Source organism: Palaemon carinicauda, chromosome 1 (assembly GCF_036898095.1).
Source record: "Palaemon carinicauda isolate YSFRI2023 chromosome 1, ASM3689809v2, whole genome shotgun sequence".
Classification (NCBI taxonomy): domain Eukaryota; kingdom Metazoa; phylum Arthropoda; class Malacostraca; order Decapoda; family Palaemonidae; genus Palaemon; species Palaemon carinicauda.
Genome location: NC_090725.1, coordinates 135,631,955 through 135,658,946, shown reverse-complemented (window position 1 = coordinate 135,658,946; position 26,992 = coordinate 135,631,955). Strand labels below are relative to the sequence as shown.

The window sequence follows — 26,992 nt, the reverse complement described above, 5'->3', positions numbered from 1 at the left end:
GAATTGTATTCTGGCAAATCTTTACTGGGGTGTTCCCGCTTCTTTCCCTCAACCACTGAGCCGGTTTTGAGTTTAGGACGGGACATCAGAGCAACTTGTCTGTGATCGACAGCCCCCTGTCTTGGTGAACTGATTTCCCAAGCCAGGTTAGGTTGCCAATGCAGGAGGCTAGACCTCCCTAGGCCATACCCTGGAGGTGTTATATGATAATTCCTCCTCTCCATGGCCTAGCAGACAGTCCTGTGCCGGCAGGTCCTAAGCCGAAGAATTGAATTCTTCCCTTGCTTAGGGTCTCCGACACTAGATTCTGTTCCTTAGTTGAGACAGCGACCTGTGTGCCGTCTTCTCACCTAATCAGATTAACCCAAGCTAGGAAATTGAATTCCCTGGCCCCTAAGGTTGTCTTTTCTATGTATCAGAATCTTTTAGGTTAGGTAGTGCCTTCTAGGTACTACCTCACCTGCAGGACCCTTGCCCCTCCCCTGGTGTCCTTTAGTGTTGGCCTAGCCTTCACACACCCTGGCCATCATTCTACAATCGACCCTAATGGTAGTTTGTGGGATTAGCTTGGGGTTCTCTGTCTGCCGCCAGCTGAGCCGGCTGCTGGCAGGGATCCTCCCCTATCTTTAGAGTGTTCTTCAGTCCTCCCTTGGACTGCCTTCCATGGCCCTACTATCAACATGGATGGACTATGGTTGGATGGAAGCCCGAATATAATTCCCCCTTCCATATGAAACCTCATTCCAGATGAGGTCTGCAAAGCTGTGCCTTTGCTTTCCCCCCCCCCCATCCATGCTTTCTCTTTATCTTTCCATCAACCCTGGCCCGGCTGCCGGCATCTTACAGGTGCTGGCGGCCAACTCGAACAACTGTCCGCCGTCAGATTGCTCTGCCACCGCTTGCCATGGGGTACCGTTGATCGGCGCCCCAACGGCAACTGGCACACACTCTGGCGACTGCCGGCAGCCGGTCATCCAAGTCTGTAGACATTCTTTCCGCCGGCTGCCGGCGGGTCCACCTTTATAGAGGGGCCCCTCGGCGGCCGGCAGCGGAGCAACTGCCGGCGACCTACCGTCCTTTATTTATGAAGGCAGTACTGTATATACCTTCAATAGCCCAGGGCAATGCCGGCGTACGCCGGAAGGCACTATAGTACTGACTACGGTGGTCGTAGTCACTGCAATATTGATTATTCCGCATGACACATACCACTGTATGGTCTGTGATGTAGCCCATTCAAAAATTTTTCCAACCTACAAGGTGCTTCATGGGCAGCCTATTGTGAGACCACCACTCCTAGAGAGCGATTCTCTCTGTTAAATTAATGGTCGATAACCATTTATTAAAAATCCCCAATATTGAACCTTAGAAGGTGTTAAAATTACACTTCATATCCAAGGATATTATCTTCCCATTTAATTCATCAAGAATTTAGTGTTCAATATTGAAGGAAGTCATAGCAATGGGCTGGACAGGAGGCCCATGTGGGTGTCTTCCCTTTTTTCCCTAGCTTACACTATCCTAAGCTAATTAAATGACTTTATTACTCTGTATGATGAAATTCTGAGATTTTCACTGAATACTTATATGCTTTTCTTTCTTTACAGGAGGAGCATCCCGAGTGCGGGAACCACTTCTGCAAAGTCCGCAGTAAGAACTTCTGTGGCCACGTGCAGAACCCATGCGTGCTGCTCAATTACGAAGGGATCTCTAAAATACTGGGACCCACAGGTATGTACCGTTTGTGACAAACTGGTAAAAGAGGCTTTTGATAATCAGAAGTCCACAGAGTCAAGGGATGCAGCAAGAGAGACGCTGCGAAAATGGGTCAGAGGTTTCCAGAAGAACACCACTGGCCCATACCTTCCTAATGAGAAGATGAGGGCTTGTCTGTTCCCTAGGGCATCTTCGGATGCAGTTGTTCCCCAAGCTCAACCTGAGATTCCCCTCGTCCAGATTCCGATAGAATCTGATGTATCCGATGCCTTGAAGGACATCCAACTAGAAGACAACATGTCAGTTGTCTCCGAGGAGACGGAGCGAAGTCTCCTAGCAGAGGAGCAGGAGCAGGAGACTGTCTTACCTCCTGAAGGCGACATTGAGAAAGCCGAAACTGTTAAGATTTCATCGGCTACGGTGGCCGAGCCTGTCCCATCAACTTCTTCTGCCCCCCAGCTAGACATGATCAGTCATACGCTGCATTCGCTTTTGTCCATGTTCCAGGACATGAAAAAGCAGTCGTCCGAGAAGGAGGCTTCTCTACGGACCAAAATGCACCAACTCATGTCCTCACGTTTAGCCCCCAGGAAGCTAAACTTCAAAGAACTTCCCGACTTTTCTGACATCAATCCTTGGAGGTATGCTGAGCACATGCCTATGTCAGGGGGGAAGATCTTCCTCTCCGAAAAACTGGGCACTGTCCCAGTAGACGACGTAGAGTTCTGGCCCAGTAAAGGGGCCTATCCGGATTGTTACGTCCGCTTGAGGACGGAACCCCCTTCCAAAGAAGAAACCGAGCCGAAAGAGGTCATCATTCTAGACCTCCCCAAGGCACAGGCCTTGTTTACCAAAACCTTGAAGGAGAGGGCCTTCACTAGCTCCAAGGTGCCGGCTCTCAGCAAGAAGCACCCGTCCTTCATTGCTGCTTCTTCCCGTGCCTTCCCCTTTATGGAGAAAGGGTTCAAGGCAGCCTTAAAGGCAGTCGAGGCAGGGAAACCTTGCCCTACACTCGAAGAGTGTAGACCATTTTCCCTTGCCCTACCATCCGGTGATGCGGACTGGAAGGACGTTTATAACACCTTCTCAGTCGGGAAGCTGGAGGATGACATTGCCGGACGTCAGTTTGGAGAAGACCTCCCAAAGTTGTCAGACTTTCACCTGCGCAGGGAGCAGGAAACAAAAGAGCGACTTGCCGCCTCTGTGTCTCTACAGACCAGACTAGAGATGATGGCAAATGTCCCAGATACCCCGGATATGTACATGGTCTTTGCCAAAGCTCATTTGGCAACGGTCACCAAGGACCTGTACAACTTCATTAAAGCCCGTCGGGGTTGCAGAGAGTTCGTGTTTGCCTCGGCTGCAGTGAGGCATGAACCGAGGAAGCTGATAGCCTCCAACATCTGGGAAAAGACCTCTTCCAGAGTGAAGTGGTCAAAGAGGTCGTAGACAAAGCCACAACGGAGAACAGGAATCTCCTCTTTAAATGGGGCTTGTCCTCCAAGAGAAAGTCTTCCGCTGAAGAGGGTCCCCAGCCAAAAAGGAAGACAAAATGACCCAGAGTGCCCTCTCGCCCTCCAAGACAACAACAGCTTCCCGTGGCCACGGTGCCCCAGACGGTGGCACAACCACCCACCACTTTTCAACTGGTGCCCCCAACAAGTGACGACTCAGTCGCCCGTTTTCACCCCAGCCTTTGAAAGGCAATCGACGACCTTTCGGCCGAAGTCTCGAGGTTCCTTTCGAGGTTCCTCTAGACGCCCCTCCAGAGGTAGGGACAACAGAGGTGGACGTGGCCAGGGAGGCAAGTCCTCCACCCAGCACTCCAAGTGAGATGCTACCGGTAGGAGGGAGACTTCTCCTCTTCCGGGATCGCTGGACCTTCGATCCATGGGCCTACAGCCTAATCAAGAACGGACTGGGGTGGAGTTGGAATGCACCTCCACCGAACTTCCCTCAATTCTTCCAACACTCAACCCCCATATTGGAAGAATACGTTCAGGAACTCTTAGACAAAAGAGTTGTAAGGAAGGCAAAGTCCATCAAATTCCAAGGAAGGCTATTCTGTGTTCCGAAGAAAGACTCGGAAAAGCTCAGAGTCATTCTGGACTTATCACCACTCAAAAAGTTCATAGTGAACAACAAGTTCAGAATGCTGACGCTCCAACACGTAAGGACCCTACTGCCCAAACAGGCATACACTGTCTCCATGGACATGGCGGATGCATATTGGCATGTTCCGATCAACCGCCAAGTTTCCCCCTACCTAGGATTCAAGCTCCAAAAAAGACAGTACGTCTTCAGAGACATGCCCTTCGGACTAAACATAGCCCCAAGAGTGTTCACAAAGCTTGCGAATGGAGTAATTCGTCAACTATGCCTAAAGGGAGTTCAGGTGATGGCCTACCTGAACGACTGGCTGGTGTGGGCAGCATCCAAAGAAGAGTGCACGCAAGCCTCCAAGGAAGTGATCCAGCTCCTAGAACACCTAGGATTCAAGATCAACTTGGAAAAGTCTCGACTATCTCCAGGTCATAAGTTCCAGTGGCTGGGTGTCCACTGGAACTTACAGTCACACTGCCTCTCCATTCTATCAAAGAAGAGGAGAGAGATAGCGGGATCTGTCAAGAGACTCCTTCAATCCGCCAGGATATCAAGAAGGCAACAGGAGAGAGTGTTGGGGTCCCTCCAGTTTGCCTCGGTGACAGACCCAGTATTGAAAGCTCAATTAAAAGATGCATCAGGAGTTTGGAGAAAATATGCATCAAACGCTCAAAGAGATCTGAAAAGACCGATACCAACTCGTCTGCGATCCCTCCTCAAGCCATGGTCGGAGGCCAAGTAACTAAGGAAGAAGGTACCCTTACAACCGCCTCCACCGTCGGTCACCGTTCACACGAATGCTTCAAAAGAAGGGTGGGGAGGCCACTCTCACCATCGGAAAGTCCAAGGAACCTGGTCCTCCCTCTTCAAGACCTTCCACATCAACATTCTGGAAGACATGGCAGTTTTTCTCTCACTGAAAAAACTGAAACTTCACTGCTCAATCCACATCCGACTGGTACTAGACAGCGAGGTCGTAATGAGATGCCTAAATCGACAGGGCTCGAGATCGCCTCAAATCAATCAAGTGATATTGGCCATCTTCCGGCTAGCTGAGAAGAAGAGATGGCACTTGTCAGCAGTTCACCTTCAAGGGTTCCGCAATGTGACGGCGGACGCTCTATCCAGGCTCAACCCGATAGAGTCAGAATGGTCCCTAGACGCAAGATCATTCTCCTTCATCTTATGCAAAGTCCCAGGACTGCAGATAGACCTCTTTGCAACGAGCGACAAGAAGAAGCTACCCCCGGTATGTAGCCCCGTACGAGGATCCTCTAGCGGAAGCAACGGACGTGATGTCTCTAGACTGGAACAGATGGTCCAAGATCTACCTGTTCCCTCCAACCAACCTTCTGCTGAAAGTCCTCAACAAACTGAGATCCTTTCATGGAACAGCAGCAATAGTGGCCCACAATTGGCCCAACAGCGTATGGTTCCCCCTGATAACGGAACTACGCCTGAAGCTGATCCCGTTGCCGGATCCAGTTCTGACTCAGCAAGTGCAGAAGTCGACTGTCTCAGCTTCATCACAGAAAACCCAGAACCTTTATCTCATGATTTTCTCACCTTAGCAGTCAAGAAAAAGTTTGGGATTTCAAGGGACAGTATTAACTTTCTAGAAGAATACAAGTCAAAATCAACGAGAAGACTATACGAGTCTTCCTGGAAGAAATGGGTCGCCTTTATCAAGGCAAAGAAACCAAAGGAGATTTCAACGGATTTCTGTTTATCCTTCTTCATCCATCTCCATGAACAAGGTTTAGCAGCCAACACGATTGCCACGTGCAAATCTGCCCTGACCAGACCCTTGCTGTACGCCTTCCAGGTGGACTTCTCCAATGATATCTTCAACAAGATTCCAAAACCCTGCGCTAAACTTTGGCCCGCAGCTCCTCCGAGGCCCATTTCATGGTCCTTGGATAAGGTTCTTCACTTGGCATCAACCTTGAACAACGAAGACTGCTCTCTAAAAGACTTGACTCAAAAAGTGATATTCTTATTTGCACTAGTCTCAGGAGCCAGAGTTAGCGAAATAGTGGCCCTCTCGAGGGATGATGGCCACATTCAGTTCACAGACTGCGGAGAACTGAACCTTTTTCCGGACCCAGCGTTTCTTGCCAGGAACTAGCTGCCCACTAAGAGGTGGGGTCCCTGGAGAATCTGCCCTCTGAAGGAAGAAGCATCCCTATGCCCAGTGGAATGCCTAAAAGTATATCTTCGTAGAACTTTAGTCTTTAAGGGAGGTCAGCTTTTCAGAGGAGAAACATCAGGTTCAACATTAACCTTAAAACAACTAAGGGCGAAGATCACCTATTTCATTCATAGAGCGGATCCAGACAGTACACCCGCAGGTCATGATCCAAGAAAAGTTGCTTCGTCTCCGAATTTCTTTCAAAATATGTCTTTTGAAAGTCTTCGCGCTTACACAGGATGGAAGTCATCCAGGGTCTTCTTCAAGCATTACGCGAAACAATTACAGGAAATCAAACATTATGTGGTGGCAGCAGGTAGTGTACTAAAACCTGCCGCTTGATTTCTGCGAAGAACAGTGCACTAATTGGGACTTTTTAGTGAAGGGTGTACATGATGGACTCTTACGGTGTATCATGTTGAGTGATGTGTCTAGTACATGGCACTATAGACTGTTCTAATTACACGGGTGACAAAAAGCATAAAAGACTGACACGTGCCATGCATATTTATATGCAAGTGTTCCTTTTGTAACAACAGAATCCATAGTGAAATATTCCATATTTCCCATAGAGTGGCTTGTGTTTCCTTTCAGATGAAACCTTATTAATTTTTCTGTTATTACTAATTAGGCTTTCTCACAGAAATTTTCAGTGAAAATTGTGATTGATTGTACATGTTACAACCCTTGATTTCTATATTCTATTTGTTAATAAACATAGTTAGGAATCTTTGCGTCTCATTTCGCCCCAAATATCCTAAAACATACAAATAAAGGGTGTTGGAGCTACTTTTTATCCTCTTATTTTTGGAAAAATATTCAGAACAAAGGTTATTACTGTTCCAAGCAAACAATCATCAGATTATATGTTATGCTATTGAGTTCAGTCCCAAGTAATGACTGATTGTACCAACCTGTTTACCTTGCTGATTTAAAGTTTCCTACATGAATGTAAACCTGTCTATGTTGTCTCCAATGAACAAACAGACTCGGGAGGTATCAGTAACCTATACAGATCAATTCCATTCAGAGTACAAACTATGCTTTATGTATATGAGGACACTAATATACAACTTGTTTGCTAGACTTGTTCCTTGAACTCACAATCCTCGGGTTTTTCTCCTAGAGTTTTCCAAGACTCTTCCCTGTAGGGGGCAGGAAGCACTGACATAGGCCATGATCAGTTGAATGGTGTATGACGGTAACACCAGGTGTCTCTGGGTCTACACGACCAAGGAAAATTTATCTCGAGATGATTGGCACTATTGAAAATCCACAGATACATTAATGCTCTGGTAAACTTCCATCAGGACGACATGGCCTGAGCCCAAAAAACGGATTTTGAGCGAAGCGAAAAATCTATTTTTGGGTGAGGTAGCCATGTTGTCCTGATGGACCCACCCTCTTTTGACAAAGGATCAATGAATCCCTCCCTAATATACCGTATCTGTAGCACCTAAGTAACGCTACAAAGAATGACTAGATGGCACCACGCGGCGGCGTGCTGGCGCCCAATTACAATACGAGTAGGAGTATTGCCTTAATAACAGCTCTCCTACAATTCTTGCCACTTTCCCCTCTCGAAGCGTAAACGCTATTAGGGGTGTAGATAGCTATGTGGCGTGTCAAGAATACGTCCTCTGATCTTATGCGATATCCCTATAAGATAATACAAAGGATACTCGCGCCAGGAGTTAGAATTCTGGATACCTTTAGTAAAATTCTCTGTATTTAAATAAAACCTAGGAAGCTACTAAGAAGGAACTTCCATCAGGACGACATGGCTACCTCACCCAAAAATATATTTTTTGCTTCGCTCAAAATCCGTTTAAACTTCCTCCCTTTCGCCCCTCTAGAGACCTATGGGCAGAGAAGACCTGAGGACTTGTGGAATGGTTCCAGTATCCTGGCGAGTGGTGGCGCTAGTAGTACACCTAGCTTCCCATTCTCCGATTGCCCGCGAGTTTTGAATTTTTCTGCCGTGACATCAGAGACGTTATCTATATATATATATATCCACCGGGTAAGTATGTTCAAAATTTATTTTATAATGAAAATATCATTTCATTAAAAAGACACTTCTTAGAGATATCAACAAGGGCATCTATCTCAATATCAACTTTTAAGATATCAGCGACAGATTTACTGTCAATGGTATTTCCGACACTGATTTAGAAAATTTGAGCAGCACACAATATAGTTCTCAACAAACGGTGATGTGGCACAATGATTGCATTATGGCTCCATCTGAAAATCTGTGTCGGACAAGTATGACCAATACTCAGTCTTCTTAAAATAATTTACATCATTTTGTAGCTAAAACAAATTCTAAGGCACGGTATAATAGTAGCCCTGAAGCTTTCATATTTCTGAATATTAGAAAGGAGGTACAGCTAACCCTTCTTCCCTCAACTCAAAATATATGACCTAATATATCGGAATGGGAAACCCTTTCTGTAAAATCATTTTAATTCAAAACAACTGCAGCCCTGTCTGCAAAATCATTTTAATTCAAAACAACTGCAGCCCTGTCTGCTACCTCGTTAATTTGAATTCCTATGTGAGAGGGAACACAGCAAATATTGATTTTTTATACCGACAGAGAATGTAAAAGGCCTACTCATGAAGCTCTGAAATAAAGGATGAGATCAATCAAATCTAAAGCTCTAGTGTGCTCTTGACATCTAAGTACAGTGTACTTTAAATTATAAATATTTCATGTTCAGTTTCTGAAATAAGCTGAAAAGGCCATCTTGGAATACAGTAGATAGGAATGGAATACGAGATTTATGCTTAATGCCAAATACTGGACCCAAAAGGATGATTCACACCTTCAGTTAATTTTTAATGAATTGTTGAGAAGGATGGAGTAAGATATAAGAATAAATACCTTGTTAAAAAGATATCAAAATTTTAGTGAACGTAAAGTGATTAAAATTTCTGAATAAGCAGGCTACATCACCTCTATGGAATTTATGAATGAATTTATTCATTAAAAAGTCCTTATCTTTCATGTGGTATCATGTGTTCTAAGCAACATAGTTCCCAGAAATAGGTTTTATATTCATAAAAACCCAATTTTTTAAAGTTATATTCAAAGAACTTCAATGAATACAGTATTATACTTGATATAAGTACAGTACTGTATGACTTGATTAAAACAATTACCTCTGGCCATCCTTTTTTATTGCATGGGTACACTACCGTACATTACTGTATATTATTAGTATGATTCTATAATTGTATCTTGTAATTTCATTTGTATATAAGTAATCACTCCTATATCCTATACTGTATATGTACTTCTATCCATAATTTTAATTCAAATTAATGCTTTTTAGTACGCTCATTGAATAGGGAAGGTACAGATCTGATAGAGTGAGTACAGATGGACGATCAGACTCTTACCTTCAATTAATAAATAGAAAGAAATTGCTCACATTCACTGGCTGGTAAATAATTAAGCTATCCCCCCCTCTCTCTAGAAACAAAAGACCAGATCAACTATAATACTGTAGGGTTGCCCTCAGCAAGATGAAGAATGGAAAAGCTACAGGACCTGATGAGATCCCAGTGGAAGTCTGGAAATACTTGGGGGAATTTGGAGTGGATATGCTGTGGGATATAATAAAAAAAAAAAAGTACACCGAAAAGAAAAGATGCCCAGAATGTGGAGGAATAGCTTTTTGATACCCATATTCAAAGAAAAGTGGGGATGCACAAAATTGTAACAAATTATTATTATTATTATTATTACTATCCAAGCTACAACCCTAGTTGGAAAAGCAAGATGCTATAAGCCCAGGGGCTCCAACCGGGAAAAATAGCCCAGTGAGGAAAGGAAATAAGGAAATAAATAAATGAGGAGAACAAATTAACAATAAATCATTCTAAAAACAGTAATAACGTCAAAACAGACATGTCATATATAAACTATTAACAACATCAAAAACAAATATGTCATAAATAAACTATAAAAGACTCATGTCCGCCTGGTCAACAAAAAAGCATTTGCTCCAACTTTGAACTTTTGAAGTTCTACTGATTCAACGACCTGATTAGGAAGATCATTCCACAAACTCCTCCCACACACTATGAAGCTTTGGGAAAGGATTATAGAGCGTAGGATATTGGTAAAGGATTATAGAGCGTAGGATATTGGTAAAGGATTATAGAGCGTAGGATATTGGTAAAGGATTATAGAGCGTAGGATATTGGTAAAGGATTATAGAGCGTAGGATAAGGGAAGAGACTAAGATTGGAGAAAAGCAGTTTGGATTTATGCCAGGAAGAAGCACGACAGATGCAATGTTTGCACTAAGGCAGTTGATGGAAAAATATAGAGAAGGCCAAAAGGAATTACATATAGTATTTATTGACTTAGAGAAGGCTTATGATAGAGTTCCACGGCAGGAGATATGGAGATGTTTGAGAGAGAGGGGAACACCAGAGAAATATGTTAGACTCATCAGAGATATGTATGAAGGAGCAGGCATACAAATAAGAACGAGTGTTGGTTTTACCGAGATGTTTGAAGTGGGGGTTGGGTTACACCAGGGGTCATCATTAAGGCCTCTACTTGTTTAATATACTGTAGTAATGGATGTAATTACTGAAAGAGTGAGGGAACAGTCACCATGGACCATGCTGTTTGCAGATGATATAGTTCTGTGTGATGAAACCAGAGAAGGATTGGAGGGGAAGCTGGAGAGATGGAGAGAGGATTTGGAGAGCAGAGGGCTAAATATCAGTAGAACAAAAACAGAGTATATGTGTTGCAACCCGCAGAACCAAGCAAATAATTTACATTTGCTGGGTGAAATAGTAAAGAGGACAGAAAAATTCAAGTACCTAGGGTCATATTTGGAGGAAACAGCAGAACTCCAAATGGAAGTGAACAGTAGAATTTAAGCTGGATGGAATAATTGGAAAAGAGTGTAGGGAGTATTGTGTGATCGAAGGATAAACTTAAAGTTAAAGGGAAAGGTAAATAAAACTTTAGTGAGACCTGCCATGACATATGGTGCAGAGACCTGGCCCATGAAAAAGATCTTTGAGAAGAAAATGGATGTTGTAGAGATGAGAATGCTAAGATGGATGGCTGGGATCACGAGACTGGATAAGGTTAGGAATGACTTGGTAAGGGAAAAACAAAGGTTACAGGGGTGTCACATAAAATCCAAGAAAAGAGACTACACCGGTTTGGGCACGTAATGAGGAGAGACCCGGAGTATATTGGGAGGAGGATTTTGGATATGGATATTCTAGGTAGGAGGAGGGGAAGACCAAAGAGAAGGTGGAGGGAGTGTGTAACAGCAGATATGGAGGAGAAAGATCTCAGTGGAGGACATCGAAGACAGAAGAACTTGGAAACGGCTCTCAGGAATAGCGACCCTGCATAGCGTAAAAAATTTAGCCGAAGAAGAAGAAGATAAACTATAAAATCAACATATACTATAATGACTCATTTGATCACATAAACTTACTTCGTAAACTTGATAAACATTCATTTACAATACACATTCATATAAACATACAAAAAATAGAAAATGATACATTCTCTCTCTCTCTCTCTCTCTCACTAGAAAAATTAGAAAAAATTTGCATTAATCTCATCATTCAGATCCATCACTTTATATAATAATCAAATACAATTTCTCTGTCATCACAGTTTAAATAAGACAGGCTCCATATTGTTTAGATATTACAATACACATCATATAATCAAACATACAAAAAATAGGAAATAATTACATGCACATTTTAGTCAGTTTTTTTCACAGTTGATAATAATGCGGGAGATTTTTAATGCTGTAAACAGGGAAGCTCTCATGGAAGGAATAAATTGTTTTAAAAAGCTTTATTTAGAATTAAAACAGTCTGGTATTGAAGTTCCTGACGATGTTATTGCTTTTTTTTTTCTTTGTTGAGATATCGGTATATTTTCGAATGCGATATATTAATAATTTGATGAAGTATATAAAACCTCAAGGACAACCATGCAGGGAGGCCCTAAGAAAAAAAATGAAAGTTGTAACTAATAAAATATTTTCCAAAGGTAAAATATTGTTTTATTTACATTGACAGTGTGATAGATCTACGTTCTTAATTGGTCTCTCCAACACTAAGCCCCTTCAGATGACGTAGGTGCGCAGAAGAGGCTTAAAATGGGTACGCTGTCTGGCTGACCTGGTATATCTGGACCGTGGCCTAGGGTTAGATTAATACGATTAAGAAGTTAGTAGCACCTTCGCCATCACCTCTAAAGGGTAAGGAAACAGGGTTCTAGTGCCAGTGTCCCCTAAGCAGTAGAAGAATTCTATTCTTCAGCCTAGGGTCCACTAACACAGGACTAGTCTGCTAGGTCACAGGGAGAAGGGTCATATCATACAGACCTTTCAGGAGTGGCCTAGGGAGGTCTAGCCTCCTATGTCGGTAGCCTAACGTAGCAAAAGAATTCTATTCATCTTGCCAGGCAGCTACTGACCACAGACTAAATACTCTGAGATTCTGGCCAAAACCCCAAAAAACCTGCATCTGCTGTTACAGGGGAAGGGCAGAAAAAACCATAGGAAAGTCATGCCTGAATTAAAAATTCGAGGACGACCCGCTAAGGTTGTAGCCTGAGGCTACATTCAGAGGGAAGAAGGATTACCCTTAAATCTCCCTTTTTAGAGAGGTGTAAAGTTTCATCTAATTCTAGGAGATAACTATCTCTGCATAATTGAAATCACTATACACAAGGGTAACCAGGAAATGTGTAAACGTATAATAACACGTCTAGGTTAGGTTACCTAGGTGAGACGAGATCTCGGTTACCCCACTCTCCGAGACTCTAACTATACGATCGACATGGAAAGGAAAAATATGCTCAATGTAAATATCTTTACAAGAATATATATTGCCTAAATAGCTTACATAATTAAATAATTAATTAATGATATATACGGCTATTTAAAAACCAGGAAGTCGTTCTGAGAACGACAGCGCTCATAGCGCCTCCGGTACAGGCTAGCTCTAAACACAATAGATTACTCTAATTTCACTGTGAAACAGGAGCTAAAATTATTCATTGTAAAGACCCAATACTCAACTTTCCGAAGCCGAAAGAAGTTGGAGATTGCATAATAAAAATCCTTGGAAATCGATTGAAAAGTTAGATCAACAGGGAACACCACTGAACGAAATCGCTAGAAAATTAGGAATGTCCGCCATCTTGGGAATGGCGCTGTGGTGGTGGTCAATAGTAGTACGAGAACAGGGGTAACCTTGCTACGGCCCCCCTTCTATTTCTTTTGCCACGTCCCCCTTGAAGCGTAAACGCTATTAGGGGTGCAGATTGTTATGTGGCGTGTCAAGAATACGTCCTCTGATATTATGCGATATCCTTGAGAAAAATTTTAAGGATATTCACTCCAGGAGTTAGAATTCTGGGACTTGAAGGTTGAATTCTCCGGGAATATCATTGTAGTATAACATATATGCCTTAGGAAGCTACTTTAGGAACTTCCATCAGGACAACATGGCTAGAGCCCAAAAATGCAATATTATTCATAGTTTGGTAACAGGAACTCAATAAAGAATTATATCAAATTCTAATAAAGAATTATATCAAATTCTAATAAAGAATTATATCAAATTCTAATAAAAGACTTGAAATTGAAGATAACCTACTTTTTATTAGTAGTGCAGCCACTTCCCTTAAATTTTGTAGAAATCTTTCTTTGAAAAGAGTTTTAGTAGCACCTCAATGGAGTACTAAGTTGGTTTTCATTAAACATTATCTTAAGATTCCCGGTCTCCTTGTGAAGATTGCTAGGCTCTCGGGGCTATAGTGGCAACATAGCCGTGGTCTAATTGATTTTAGGACCGTCGAGCACATTTACACGGTTGGTGCAAGAGGATCCTCAGAAATAGATTTAGAAACAATTAAAAGTATCTTATAATCAAGATCTATCATTTAGAGACAATCTACAGTCCACTATTTTAAAAAGCTTCATTAAACAATCTGGATTTCCATATTTCAAACCGTATTTTGTTATGGTTTGTTGGAAGTAGTCTAGACCAGGTATTCTTAACTATGGGATAGTGCTTTTAATTAAATTTATCTTATCTTTTTCCTTCACTGGCGCCCTACCTCCAGTAGAATGTGGGAGGTAGGAATACGAACATCAAGGGAGATTCGTAGAAGTAAAGAAGAATTTTAATAAAAAAAATTCTTATTTCTTTACTCACCTGATGTTCATATACATGCTGACCCTCCATCCCACTGCTTTGTGGTATCAAGAAGATAGGGATAATTTTTACTTTGAAATTGAAGGGCCAAAGAGACCCTGACATGTTAGTTGTCACTCACTGCTGGAATGTTCCTTCCTTTACTAAGGTCATATCTTTATTCAAGGGAGAGAAAAGGGGAAAATATGGTTTTTTTAAGGCGAGCTGCTGAAGTAGTAATAAGAACACCAGTTCACTCTACATGAAAAGTTAATATTGCGTATAATTAAATGGAGGCTTGAAAATTTATTATCAGTCATATTAATACTGTAGCATGCTGATTTTATGTCTTGGGGTATAATTGTGTAATTTGTTGTCCCAGGAATTCATGTACATCTAAATGTCTTCAAAGTGCTTAAATTGAAATTTGTTGGCCCAGAAATTTATTTACATTCAAATGTTTCTTTGAAGTGCTTAGATTGAAATTAAGTATACTACTGTATATCTTTGTTTGCTATTGGCAAAGATTTATTTCATATTCACTCTTCATCATTCATCTAGCACAGTTTTAAAATGGTTTCTTGGAGTACTATTGATTTTCATAGTTTATAGCAAACTTGTGCTCTCTAGTTAAACAAGTTGAGGAAACTTTTCCTGGTATGATTCAAACATCATTCAAAGCCAGTATTGTTTCATTTGTGTACATAATACTGTACAGTAATCTCAATTTCAATGCACAGTTGTTAGTACTGGTACACTGTATATACAATTTTCGTTTTCATGCAACTGAAAGAATTTTGTTTTGAATTTCAGACAGACGAAAGGAAAATGAACTTTGCTATTTCCTCAGCTTCAGCATCAAAAGACACTACTAATCTTTCTAAGAAATACTCAAAGTATTCAATTCGATACCAAAAGAATTTACCTATATTTGCCTACTTCATTATTTCCTAATTGTATTATATCTTATGTTACATGATTTTAAACAATTTTTTTACCCAAAAAATTAATTTGAGATAAATTTCTCTTAATTTCAGAAGTTTTTACTGGTATTGTATTTTTAATTACTGTTACGATTTTTATAACTTTTTTTTCCTGCAATCACAAATGTTGTTTAACCAATTGATGTACAATACTTGTTTTAATTGTTTTATTGTAAACTTTAGTATTTACAGTACATGTTAACCCCATTATTCTCTTACAGATCAAACCATATAAAATAATAGTGTATGTTAAATGTCTGTTGTGTATGTATTTTGAGAAAATATATTTAATCTATGATCCTACAGAAATAAAATCAATATTTTTATTTTTATTTGCCAAAGGTAGAGAATTAGATCTGTATTGTTTCTGCCAACAAACTGATACAGTATTAGGTTTTCGCGGTGCAGTTCAGTTACGAGTGTTCCACATAAGGTGGAGCAATCGTAACCAAACCAAACCTCTAGAACCCAATATAAGTTTGTGGGTAGAAGTTTCTAAATATGGAAGAAAAATTTACAAGGGTTATTGAATTGAATTATGAATGTCAGGAACATAGTCTTAGTGCAACTTGTGGGGGGATCCTTAGTTGAAGTACATAAAAAGCTAATGTAAGGGGATTAGGCAATGAGATTGAAGAACAGAATTGGGAATGAATATAGAGTAGAAGGCTAAAATGAAGTTGCAGCTAGGGTCTGAAGGGATAGTGCAAAGACCCTTAAACAATATCTACAATGTAAAATATTAAGTACTGTACACTGATTATTATCATCAGTAGCCAGCTCTACAAGCTACTATCATCCTAAAAGACTTTTCAAGAGGGGATGACACTGCAGCAATATTTCTTTCCACCTTATTATCTCCAGTGTATTGCAGGGTTGCCTGCTCAAGTGAACTTTTTCCATTCCTTGCATTTTCTTCCCACAGTCTCACTTCACCCTTATGCCTCCTCACCACATCCATCTATCTGTTATTAGCTCTTTTGATGGATTCCACCTCCTCTTTATTACATTACCTTAGTATTGCAGACGAGCTTCCCTACCCTTCTCCTTTACATTACATGTACCACACACGTCTTCTATCTCCTATCTCCTTTCCAGTAATGACATTCCAACAATTTATCTCACCCTCCTTATCTCATTTCTTTCCTAGAGTACCCCCTTTAACTTCTAAAATGCCCAAGTTTCTGACCCATATAATAGTATAGGCCTGATAACTGTCATTTATAAATCTTAATTTTGAGCCTGAATGGCATTTTTTTGCCTTAATGAACTCTGTTACCTCTCTCAATGCTTGCCTTGCTTTTTTCACACACTAGCTTATGACTTTCACAGTATGGTACTTTTCTTAATGTTTCCCTAGCTTCTTTCACTCTTGTCTCACGGCTTTCACAGTACCTCCCTTTGTTATTATTTATTTCAAATAGTTAAATTCATATTTTGGGATTAGCACTGTGCCATCTTCCACTTCAATGTTTACTTCTTCACATCCACTTCTACTACTAAACATTAGCTTTGTCTTTCCAATGTTCACCTTCAATCTTTTTTTTCTATGGATCCTTTCCATGCTAAAAACCTTTCTTGCAGTTCTACTTCTGTTTACTATAATGGCTAAATCTGTTTACTATAATGAATAAATCGTCTGCAAACATCAGTTCCCATAATTCTTTGCTGTTCCTTAATTCAGATGTCTAAGTGTCTATACAGTAATAATGAGGAACAAGAATTCTACTCGAAACTGATCCCTGATGTTGGCCAACGTCAATAGGGAGTGCCATTGTCAACCCATATTTTGTCTTTACAGTGGTTCTTGACCCTTCATACATCATCTTCACTAACCTTATTAACCTTTCTGGTACTTCTCTCTTTTTCAAACACCTCTAGCCCACTTAGGCAACATCTGATGACTAATGACAACAACCAAGGCTGAGAAGTCTATGACCGGTTTTCAGCCTCCAGGCGCCTTCGTGACAAGAACGAGTACTGTACTGTAAAAGTCTGGAGATACATCGAGGAACTCTGGGAAAGCTCTCTTCTCTATCATGGTCTGGACTTCTACCCGAAAGGCTATGCACTTTACCGCTCCCTCTGCGAAGTAGGTGGATCTAGGAGAAATATTAAAGGGAAGAGAACACTGACTTAGGTAAGACAGATGCCGAAGAGACAGGCCAAAATGTTAAGGCTCGGGGGATGAGAGTCCTGGCTTGCTTTTTTCCACTTCTCGACTACTGCCTCAATTTTCTCGTGTGGAAATAAGGATGAGGTCTTTACAGAGGAGTTACAGAGATGGTGAATCTCCCTCTTCGGCACCTGTTACTGGAACTTAGAGGCTAAGGCATCATGCCTCTTCAGAATCCAGTTGGCCCACTGGTTAATGGTATTGTGAGATAAGAGCTTCATCACACTTGTAAGGACGATGTTCTCGAACACTATACTTTTTGGGGTCCGACAGCTCTTCTGTGTTGGCTAAGTGGCCAACCGTCCCTGACCAGTGGTCCATCCAAGAGAAGGCCTGAAGAGTAGCCTTTGCCATCCTCTTCATGTTCATAGCCTCAGCAGCATAAAACACCATTGACTAAGCTGCCAATATCTCTGTGTCCTAGCCTTGTACCAAGGCCGTCACTGTCGAGTCTAAAGGCAGAGGAGAAGAGAAGTCGCTTACGACATTATAAAGACATTATAATAATTCCTCTGTCTTACAAAAGGTGGAGGAAGAAGCTTGTATGATCTCTCACCCCTAAGGGAGTCCTTCCTTGCAGAAATCTGCTAGTTGACCTTTAAGATGGACTCCATTATTATTATTACTTTCTAAGCTACAACCCTAATTGGAAAAGCAGGATGCTATGAGCCGAAGGGGTCCAACAGGGAAAATACCTCAGTGAGGAAAAGAAATAAGGAAATAAATAAACTACAAGAGAAGTAAATAACAATTAATATATAGTTTTTAAGAACAGTAACATTAAAATAAATCTTTCATATATAAACTATGAAAACTAACGAAACAAGAGGAAGAGACGCAAAATAGAATAGTGAGTCCGAATGCATCCTCAAGCAAGAGAACTCTAACCCAAGACAGTTGAACACCATGGTACAGAGGCTATGGCACTTCCCAAGACTAGAGAACAATGGTTTGATTTTGGAGTGTCCTTCTAGAAGAGCTGCTCACCATAGCTAAAGAGTCTCTTCTACCCTTACCAAGAGGAAAGGAGCCACTGAACAATTACAGTTAACCCCCTTGAGCGAAGAATTGTCTGGTAATCTCAGTGCTGTCAGGTGTATGAGGACAGAGAGAATGTGGAAAGAATAGGCCAGACTATTTGGAGTATGTGTAGGCAAAGGGAAAATGAGCCGTAACCAGATAAAAGGATCCAATGTAGTGCTGTCTGGCCAGTCAAAGGACCCAACAACTCTCAGCAGTAGTAGTTCACTGGGTGGCTGGTGCTCTGGCCAACCTACTACCTGCCCACTTTGATCACAGCATTTCTAAGTGAGGACTATTGTGGATAATATTGAAAAATTTGTTTCCTTTATTTTTAAAGTGAATCTTTCCATTTCAGCTATTAAGTTTCCTTGCTTAATACTGTGCTCAAACATCTAGGATTTTATTAATCTGTTCCAGGTATTGTGTGGATGTATTTAGGTCTTTTTTTATTAAAAATCTACAGTACTTCGAGGAATTTTTTGTCCTCTATATGCAGTACAGTTTTACAATATTTAAAAAGTTCAGACTTGAGTATCTGGAAGATTTTTATATGAAATACTTGGCTATCAATTTTCCTATTGCCGTTGATGTCGGCTGGACACATTAGTCAACTAAAAGCTCTTTATAAGGCATGTTTTGAAAAACATATGATGACCTTATCTATTTAGCCTGAACTCATGGCAAACATGATTTTAATGGTACTTGCTTCAACAATACATAAACTATAATTTAATCGATACATAGATTAGCATGCCTCCTGCTCAAGGATGACACACAAAATCTTGAAGCGGTCCACATCAAAAAATTTATCACTTTCTTTCAAATTCCCATTTTGGAAAATTAAATTATGATTACTAGCCTACAGAGAACAATTCTTAGCCCGATGAGTGTTGTTAAATATTTGTGGTGAATATTTGTTTTCCTAATTTGTTTTTTGGGGTTGGTCACAGAAGCTTACAAGGAGTTGCAAACAAATCAGATAAGGGACTTGACAATTAGGGTGTAGGATATTAGTAGTGTAGCTGCATCACAGAATTTTGTAGGAATCTACCTTTGGAAAAACTTAAAAGCAGCTTCTCAATGGCATACCAAATTAATATTTGCTAAAAATTATTTTAGAGAATCCTGTTTCTCTTATAAGGATTGCTAGGCTTTAGTTGCTATAGCAGCTGCTGAAGCAGTAGTGTAATAAAAGATGGGTTTCTTTTAGTTTTATGAATGGGTGAATTTAATTAGTCTGGTTTTTATTTTTAATACAGTAAACTTACGCAGTGTTGGATAAAGTATGTAGGTAAGTAGTAGATAATAAAGAGGTATTTATAAGGAACCTGGAGCATCAAGTTATGATTTCAGTTGTAACAAACAGTCTAGTACTGAGCCTTAGCATAACAGGCGAGTCTAGTATATAAAAGAAATGTTATTTTAAGATTAAATTTCCTATCTCTTTCCTTCATAATCCACCTCTATCAGTGTGTGGGAGTCAGCAATATGAACATCAGGGGGCACTCATAGAAATAAATGTAATTTCAATAATAAATTAGTTATTTGTATACTCGACTGATGTTCATATGTATGACCACCCTCTTCACCACAGACTACTGTAATTATGTCAAGATAGAATTTTTTTTTAAACTACAAGACTGAAGACAAGCCAGGTGCATCCTAACCAGAGATTGTGGTTGTTACCATTGTTCACCAGATGTTGCCTTGGCAGGCAATAGATGTAAGCCTCTATTAGGAATGGAAAACTGAAATTTTGAATTTTGGAAGGGAAATGTCCATATTGAGTCAGTTTCGAGAACAAAGCAATACGAACACCAAGGGAACACAAAAATAAAAAATCTTATCAAAATAAAAAATTTTTTATTGACTTTTGATAAATGTGATGGTTTGTAATAATTGTCTGGATTACAAGCACAATAGAATGAAGAGTGACTACTTTTCTCCAGGGTAACTCCTTGTGGGCAGAGATGTTGTCAGGTTTTTGTCTAGTTTTTCTGCTTTTGGCAAATAAAAGCACAAGAAAAGTATTGGTTTGTGTGTTAGAAACTTTAATATAGTTTAAAGCAGTTTATATTTTCCTGTCTTATGAATATTATTGTATACATAATTACAAAGTGAAAAAAAAATATTTTGTTGACTGTTGTATTGTAATTTGTTATAGTATGCTACAAATATCTGGAATAATGTATTTTAACAATATGTTTGTATTTTAATTTTGTTGTGAAAGTTTATTGATTGCAAAATTCACAACTAATTTTGCTTTACTTGTAAACAAATTAAAAAGTTTCAATATTTGATTCCATGCCCCAAAACATGGATTTGCTACAACTAGGTAAAGAACAGAAAAATGCAAGGATTGTCATATATTGTATATTATAACTATAGGAGGAAAAAGCTTTAACCATTAAATTAGGTTTTGCATTTATGAAGACTGTTCCCTTCACTACTGAGGAGGACAGGTTGACAAGGGTTACAGTATTTAAAATTCTTTTAATTCTGTTAATCCATTCAGCATATCTTTTAATTATATGTGTTATATAACATTACTGATTATTGTAAGCACAGACCTTGGTCATATGCCTTTCCCTTTCATAGTGTTATACTCTTATTTGAATTTTGTCGTAAAAGTCTGTGACATGTTACAGCTAGTTAAGAAAAACAAATTTTAATGAAAATAATAGGTATTTTGATACTTACGCTACATAAGAGTCACATTGATAATATTCTAGAAGCTCAGGCTTCAATACCTTAAAAATAAAAAAAAGCTTTTTTTTTTTCTCTCAAACGCCCACCCCCATATCCTTACTCTCCAGGAGACCAGTTTATACTAGATCATATACTGGGGGCTATGACTTTGTCTAAAACCCCCCATCTGGAGAAACGCTCTGGGCAATCTATGGAGGGGAACGGGAGCTAGATCACATTCATTTGCAAGGATGGTCCTTCACGTGCTAGGCTGTGGCAGCAACCAAACTGAATGCATTACATTATAAAAATCATGAGAGACCTGTATGACTCCTTCAAATCTTTGAAGGTGGGAAAGAAGGAATGAAATGAGAGACTTTGTTAAATCATGTATCTCTACATTTCATACTTGCCAGTTTCCTTAGTGACTATTGTGCTCCTTTGGATACTATTATTATCATCATTACTAAAAGGGTGGATGTAATCCAGCTCAATAAGTAACTATTTTTATAAAGCTCAACCAAAATAATTTTGCAAGGAATGATTATTAAGTGATAAAAAATGTTTTAGATAAAAAACAGCAATAAATAAGAAGGTAAATTTTATTAAGAAAACCCTTGCTTCTTAAAAACGATAAAATCTGAAAAACAGAAACTCGTAATCTGATACTTCAGATATGGTTTTCTGACCAAAACAAATTTCTTTTACTAAAACAACTGCATTTACACAGGACATGTTTTATGGTTTAGATTTTGTCACACTCGCTGCAATCGGAAATAGAACCATGTGGCAATCTCGTATGACCAAAGCACAATCTTGCTAAAATGACTTCAGTTCTTTTGTTGTTCTGGTTTGATGATTCCTATGAGGAGAAAACCTGGTTTTATTTGTTTCAATTTATTATCATCATCATCATCATCATTATTATTATTATTATTATTATTATTATTATTATTATTATAAGCTAGGCTATAACCCAAGTTGGAAAAGCAAGATATAAGCTCAAGGGCTCCAACAGGGAAAAATAGTCCAGTGAGGAATGGAAACGAGGAAATAAATAAACTACAGGAGAAGAATAAACAATCAAAATAAGATATTTCAAGAACAGTAACAACATTAAATTAGATCCTTCTTATATATGCTAAAAAAATATAAAAAAAACGAGGAAGCGAAATAGATAGAACAGCATGCCCGAATGTACCCCCAAGCAAGAGAACATTGATCTAAGACAGTGGAAGGCCATGGTACAGAGGCTATGGCACTAAAGACCAGAGATCAATGGTTTGATTTTGGAGTGTCCTCCTAAGAGAGCTGCTTACCAAAGCTAAAGTCTCTCTTCTACCCTTACCAAGAGGGCGATGTCAGGATGCCTGAGAACTTCAAATCATTCTTTCATTACCAAGAGGAAAGTAGCCACTGAACAATTACATTGCAGTAGTTAACCCTTGAGCGAAGAAGAATTGTTTGGTAATCTCAGTGTTGTCAGGTGTATGAGGACAGAGGAGAATGTGGTAAGAATAGGCCAGACTATTTGGTGTATGTCTGATTCATTGTTCCACATACAGTAGTTTTCCCTTTAGTTATTATAAAATGTGTTATTGTGTATAAATCATCCTTAAAGGAGTTTGAGGTCAAGCTGTGATAAATTTATTGCTGATTTGGTACCAGCATTTGCTTTTCATTACCATCACTCCAGAACATTTCAATGTTTACCAAAAAGTCATTAAAATCTATCAAAGAGCATTTCAATTTGTAGTACTAGTTGGTTCTTGTAACCTCTGAAAGATTCTATGGCACTTCTTGAATCAGAGTAGGCTGAATGACAAATTTGATAGCTTATCAATTGTTTTAGTAATGTTAATTACTAATAAAATGGCTACTAGTTCAAACTCAAATACTGATACTTCAGTAGGTAATGAGAATCGACTTGTTCTGTCTGAGGAACTGCAGCACAGCCAACAATCAAAGATTTTGAGACAATTTATAAATTATTCAGTATACAGGTAGCATAATTGGGACCTTTCTTGTAAATATATTCTGTAGCATGTTGTTTACAGTCACTTGGAGTATAATTATATTTCTTTGATAAATTAAAAAGATGGAAACATATTATAGTTTTCTTCATGATCCTAAGTGGAGGAAAGAGAGATAGTTGGTCAAGGGTCATTGTGATGTTTATAGACTATAATAGCCCATTAGCCCTAACTGGAAATGGAGGTTCGTGAATGTTAATAATTATGCCACTTAAGCTGAAAAGCTTCATATTAGTGGGAAATTGGTGGTTAGACTTTTTATAGCACTTTGCATTGATATAAAATCTCTACACAAGGATAGAGGAGGTTCAACGCTTTTACGTAAAACTGAACAATTTGTGGAAGATCTGAAGTGCTCCACTACAAAGTCTCAGGCCTCGAGTATGCATTGGATCTAGACTTCAAGGTAGCTCCAGAACCTGATCCATACACTGGGCTACCATAATCTATCCTGGATAAGACTCTCAGTAAAATTGATCTCTTTGCACCCCACATTGTTTGAGATAATTTCCTCATTAGGTTGAGAGCATTAGATTTTTGTAAGACAAATGTGCTTTCCAATTGAGGTGGGCATTGCATATTAGTCTAAAAAATTTCGCCTTATCTTTTAACTGAATTTCTGTGATGTCCAAAGTGGGATTTATATCCTGGTATTGTTTCCATCTGATAATTTTTGTTGTAAAACATTATTGCTTCAAGTTATTTTTATATACAGAAAGTTTCAACTCAACGGACTTAGTTTTAAACTTGTATTTTTTTGTGTCATTAAAAATTCCTTACAAAAAATAGAATATTGCAAAGTCGTTCACATAAAGGCTACTTTGTACAACTTGTGGTTTTGAGAAACTATGTCATTAATTACTTATGCTAAAAAGAGTGCCACTTAAAACACTACCTTTGGGTACATCACAGTGAAAATTGAACAATTCTGAGTAAATAATGTTCATGTGATTAGAATGTTCTTCCACCAATAAAATTTTTTATGAAAATAGGGTGTCCTCATACCATTGATATGTAAGGATTTTCATACTGAATGCCTCCAAGTAGTATTGTATGCCTTCTGAATGTAAAAAAAAAAGGGGGGGTTTGGCGATGGAAAACCCTTTTTTTGTTTAGGTATTTTGTCGTCTTCAAGAACTTTATTGTGCAAAGCTAGAACAGGGAATCCAATATAACTTGTATATCAAAGAAATATTGGCTCGCCTTCTCTATGGGCAGTGTATCAACATGCAATGGACTAGGTGTGTATAAGAGACGCCTAAAAGTTCAGGCATTGTTGAGCTCGACACACCACCTCCAATGCTTGAAAACTGTCTCCTATGAGTGATGTCATTACTATGTCATCACCATATGGACAAAAGAACCAATGATACAGTCGGAGACAATGCCACCTCCGCAATAACTTATGCCCAGCCACCATCTTGCATTCCCAAGAGAAAATCAATTGTCCCGCTCCCCTGTGTGAGGCTAGGGAGGAGGGAGGATCCTTGAGAACACACAACACTTCCACAAAAGTAGGTTTGTCCTTTGTCAAAACCCTTTTTATGCGGTCAATGTGATGTGGGATCTTCAAGGACTAGTACCAAAAAATTAATTGAACAAACTCGTGTACAGTAAGCTTCAAAAGTGATCCTACAAATTTCAGAGGATTTTTTTCAAAATTCACTCACTGGCAACCACACCATGTAGCTCAAACACTTCATTTTTGGGCTCAGCCATGTCGTCCTGATGGAAGGTTCCTTTAGGCAGCTTTCTAAGGGATATTTGGCTACAGTGATACTCCCAGAGAATTAACCACAGGTTTCCAGAATTCTAACTCCAGGCATGAGTGTCCTTAATATAACTTTTAAGGATATCGCATAATATTAGGGGACGTATTTCTTGATACGACACATGGCAATCTTCACCCCGAACCGAGTTTACGCTTTGAGAGGGAAGAGTGGCAAAAATGAAGGGGAGCCGTTATCAAGGATTCCCTTCCCGTACTACTACGGGGAACTATTCCTTTAAACGTAGCCATTTAAGCACGGTGTTCTCCCACGTTGCTCTCGGTGTTGTTACTGTTTTTCAAGCATCTTCATCCTCTGGAAAGTTGAGTATTTAATCTTTCCTGTGTATAATTTTTGGCTCCCTTCTCAAAGTTGAATTAACATAATTTAGGTGTGTTAAGCGGAGCAATGCCATCACCGGAGGCGGCCATTTTAGGACCGCTGTTGTACGCCATAAATGCTTTATTTAGTTAATAGTACGACGTTCCCGGTATTTAGCTATAAAGAAATTCTAGCTATTTAGGCAAAATTATACTAGTGAAGATAAGATCTACACATGTAATATTTCTTCTTCCGAATAAAACGTTTTGATCGTATACGATAGGGCCTCGGTGGTACTAGCATAGCCGAGATCCCGACTCTTGTTAGGCTAGCCTAACGCGTTTTAGTATACTGAAGTACCGTTATTCCCCGTTTAACCTCTAGTATCGTTTCATTAATTCGGTCAGAGATATAGATATCTCCTAGAATTTCTAGCATAATTCGATACTCTTCTCTTTTAGAGAAAATGAGGATAAACCCTTCCTTCCCCCTGAGTGCCGCCAGCCCAAGCGACAACCCTATCCTCTGTCATTGCCATTGAGTAGTGTACTCCGGCTGGACTAGGATAGTGTTTTCTGTCGATCTTCTTTACCGGTGAGTATCCCGGCTTTGAAATATGACAATAACTCAGGGTATTCTGTCTTGTTGCCGACAACGCTACTGATGGGGGAATAGTCATTCCCCTGCTGGTTTCACCATTGTCGGCATAGGAAGCTCAACTTCCCTAGTCCACAACCGAAAGTGGGTAGTATAATTGCCGCCACCTTTCTCCCTTGTGGACTAGAAGACATGTCTTATATCCGGCAATGTCTTAGGCTAGGGAATCGTTATTCCTCTGCCGCCCAGGACGGTGCCGGTATAGGGAACAATGTTTCCTTGATTTATAGCCGAAAGTAGGAGGCATACTTGCAGCCGTCACAATTCCTGTGGCCGGTATTCTACTATCTCCCCCGCTTGTCGGGCTGACTGAGTTCCCAGCCGTGCTCCTACAAAGGCGGTTAGGTTGCCGCTTCGACCATCTCCCGAACAGAAGAAAAGCTCCGGGAAAGGTTGAGCCGGCCCTGACAGCTGCCGGTAGGAAACCCATTACAACTTTGAGTATTCTTCAGTCCTCCCTTGGACTGCCATCCACAAACCCTGTAACCGGCAATACAGCCGGCAACAGAAATTGTGGCTGGATGGCAGCTAGAATCAATGCATTCTCTCCCCTTCCATTTGAATCCTCATTTTGGAAAGAAGGCAGTAGAGACATTAGTCCCTACAACCCTAATTATTGTACTAAACTATAATAATATGGTAGTCCTTCTCTCCATTCTTTCTCTCTCTCTGTTGGCTAGTGCCGCCAGGTACTAGCCTAGCCCGATAGTATACCGGGAAAACTACAGTATAAGACAATACAGTAGCGAGTATTCCTGCAGTATGACAATACAGCAGTTAGAAAACTACAGTATATAATGATACAGTAGTATGAATTTCCAACATACTCTGTGTATCCTTTCACAGTCCATTGTTGAGACCCTTTCGAAAATGTTGAGGGAAGTAATCCTTCAACATTCTGATGTATCCTAGATCATTGGAACACTAATGATTACCCGTCAGTATTAATATTCTACAATTGGTGGAGTTAGTGTTAGTATACACTGACTCTGGCTCTACGTACGTGAGTTATTCCACTCTGTATTCTCCCTAATAAGGAAATTAAAAATATTAATATTGTGGGAGGTCACAGCAATTGTCTGGACGGGAAGCACAGATATGTGTCTTTCCTATTTCCT

The 26,992-nt window shown here is 39.8% G+C and overlaps 1 protein-coding gene and 1 non-coding gene across 2 annotated transcripts in view; both read left to right on the top strand.

The window, feature by feature from the left end:
- The window catches only part of LOC137651864 (glutamine amidotransferase-like class 1 domain-containing protein 1), a 245,366-nt gene extending 222,163 nt beyond the window's left edge, over window positions 1–23,203 (top strand). Inside the window, exon 7 of the mRNA XM_068385083.1 lies at window positions 15,038–23,203. Within this exon, the coding sequence (XP_068241184.1) occupies window positions 15,038–15,056 (19 nt within the window). The 3' untranslated portion in view covers window positions 15,057–23,203. The remainder of the gene's footprint in view (window positions 1–15,037) is intronic.
- LOC137659131 (U6 spliceosomal RNA) lies at window positions 19,105–19,208 on the top strand. The gene has a single exon (XR_011047465.1). It is a non-coding gene; the product is annotated as a U6 spliceosomal RNA (small nuclear RNA).
- Window positions 23,204–26,992: the final 3,789 nt, after the last annotated feature.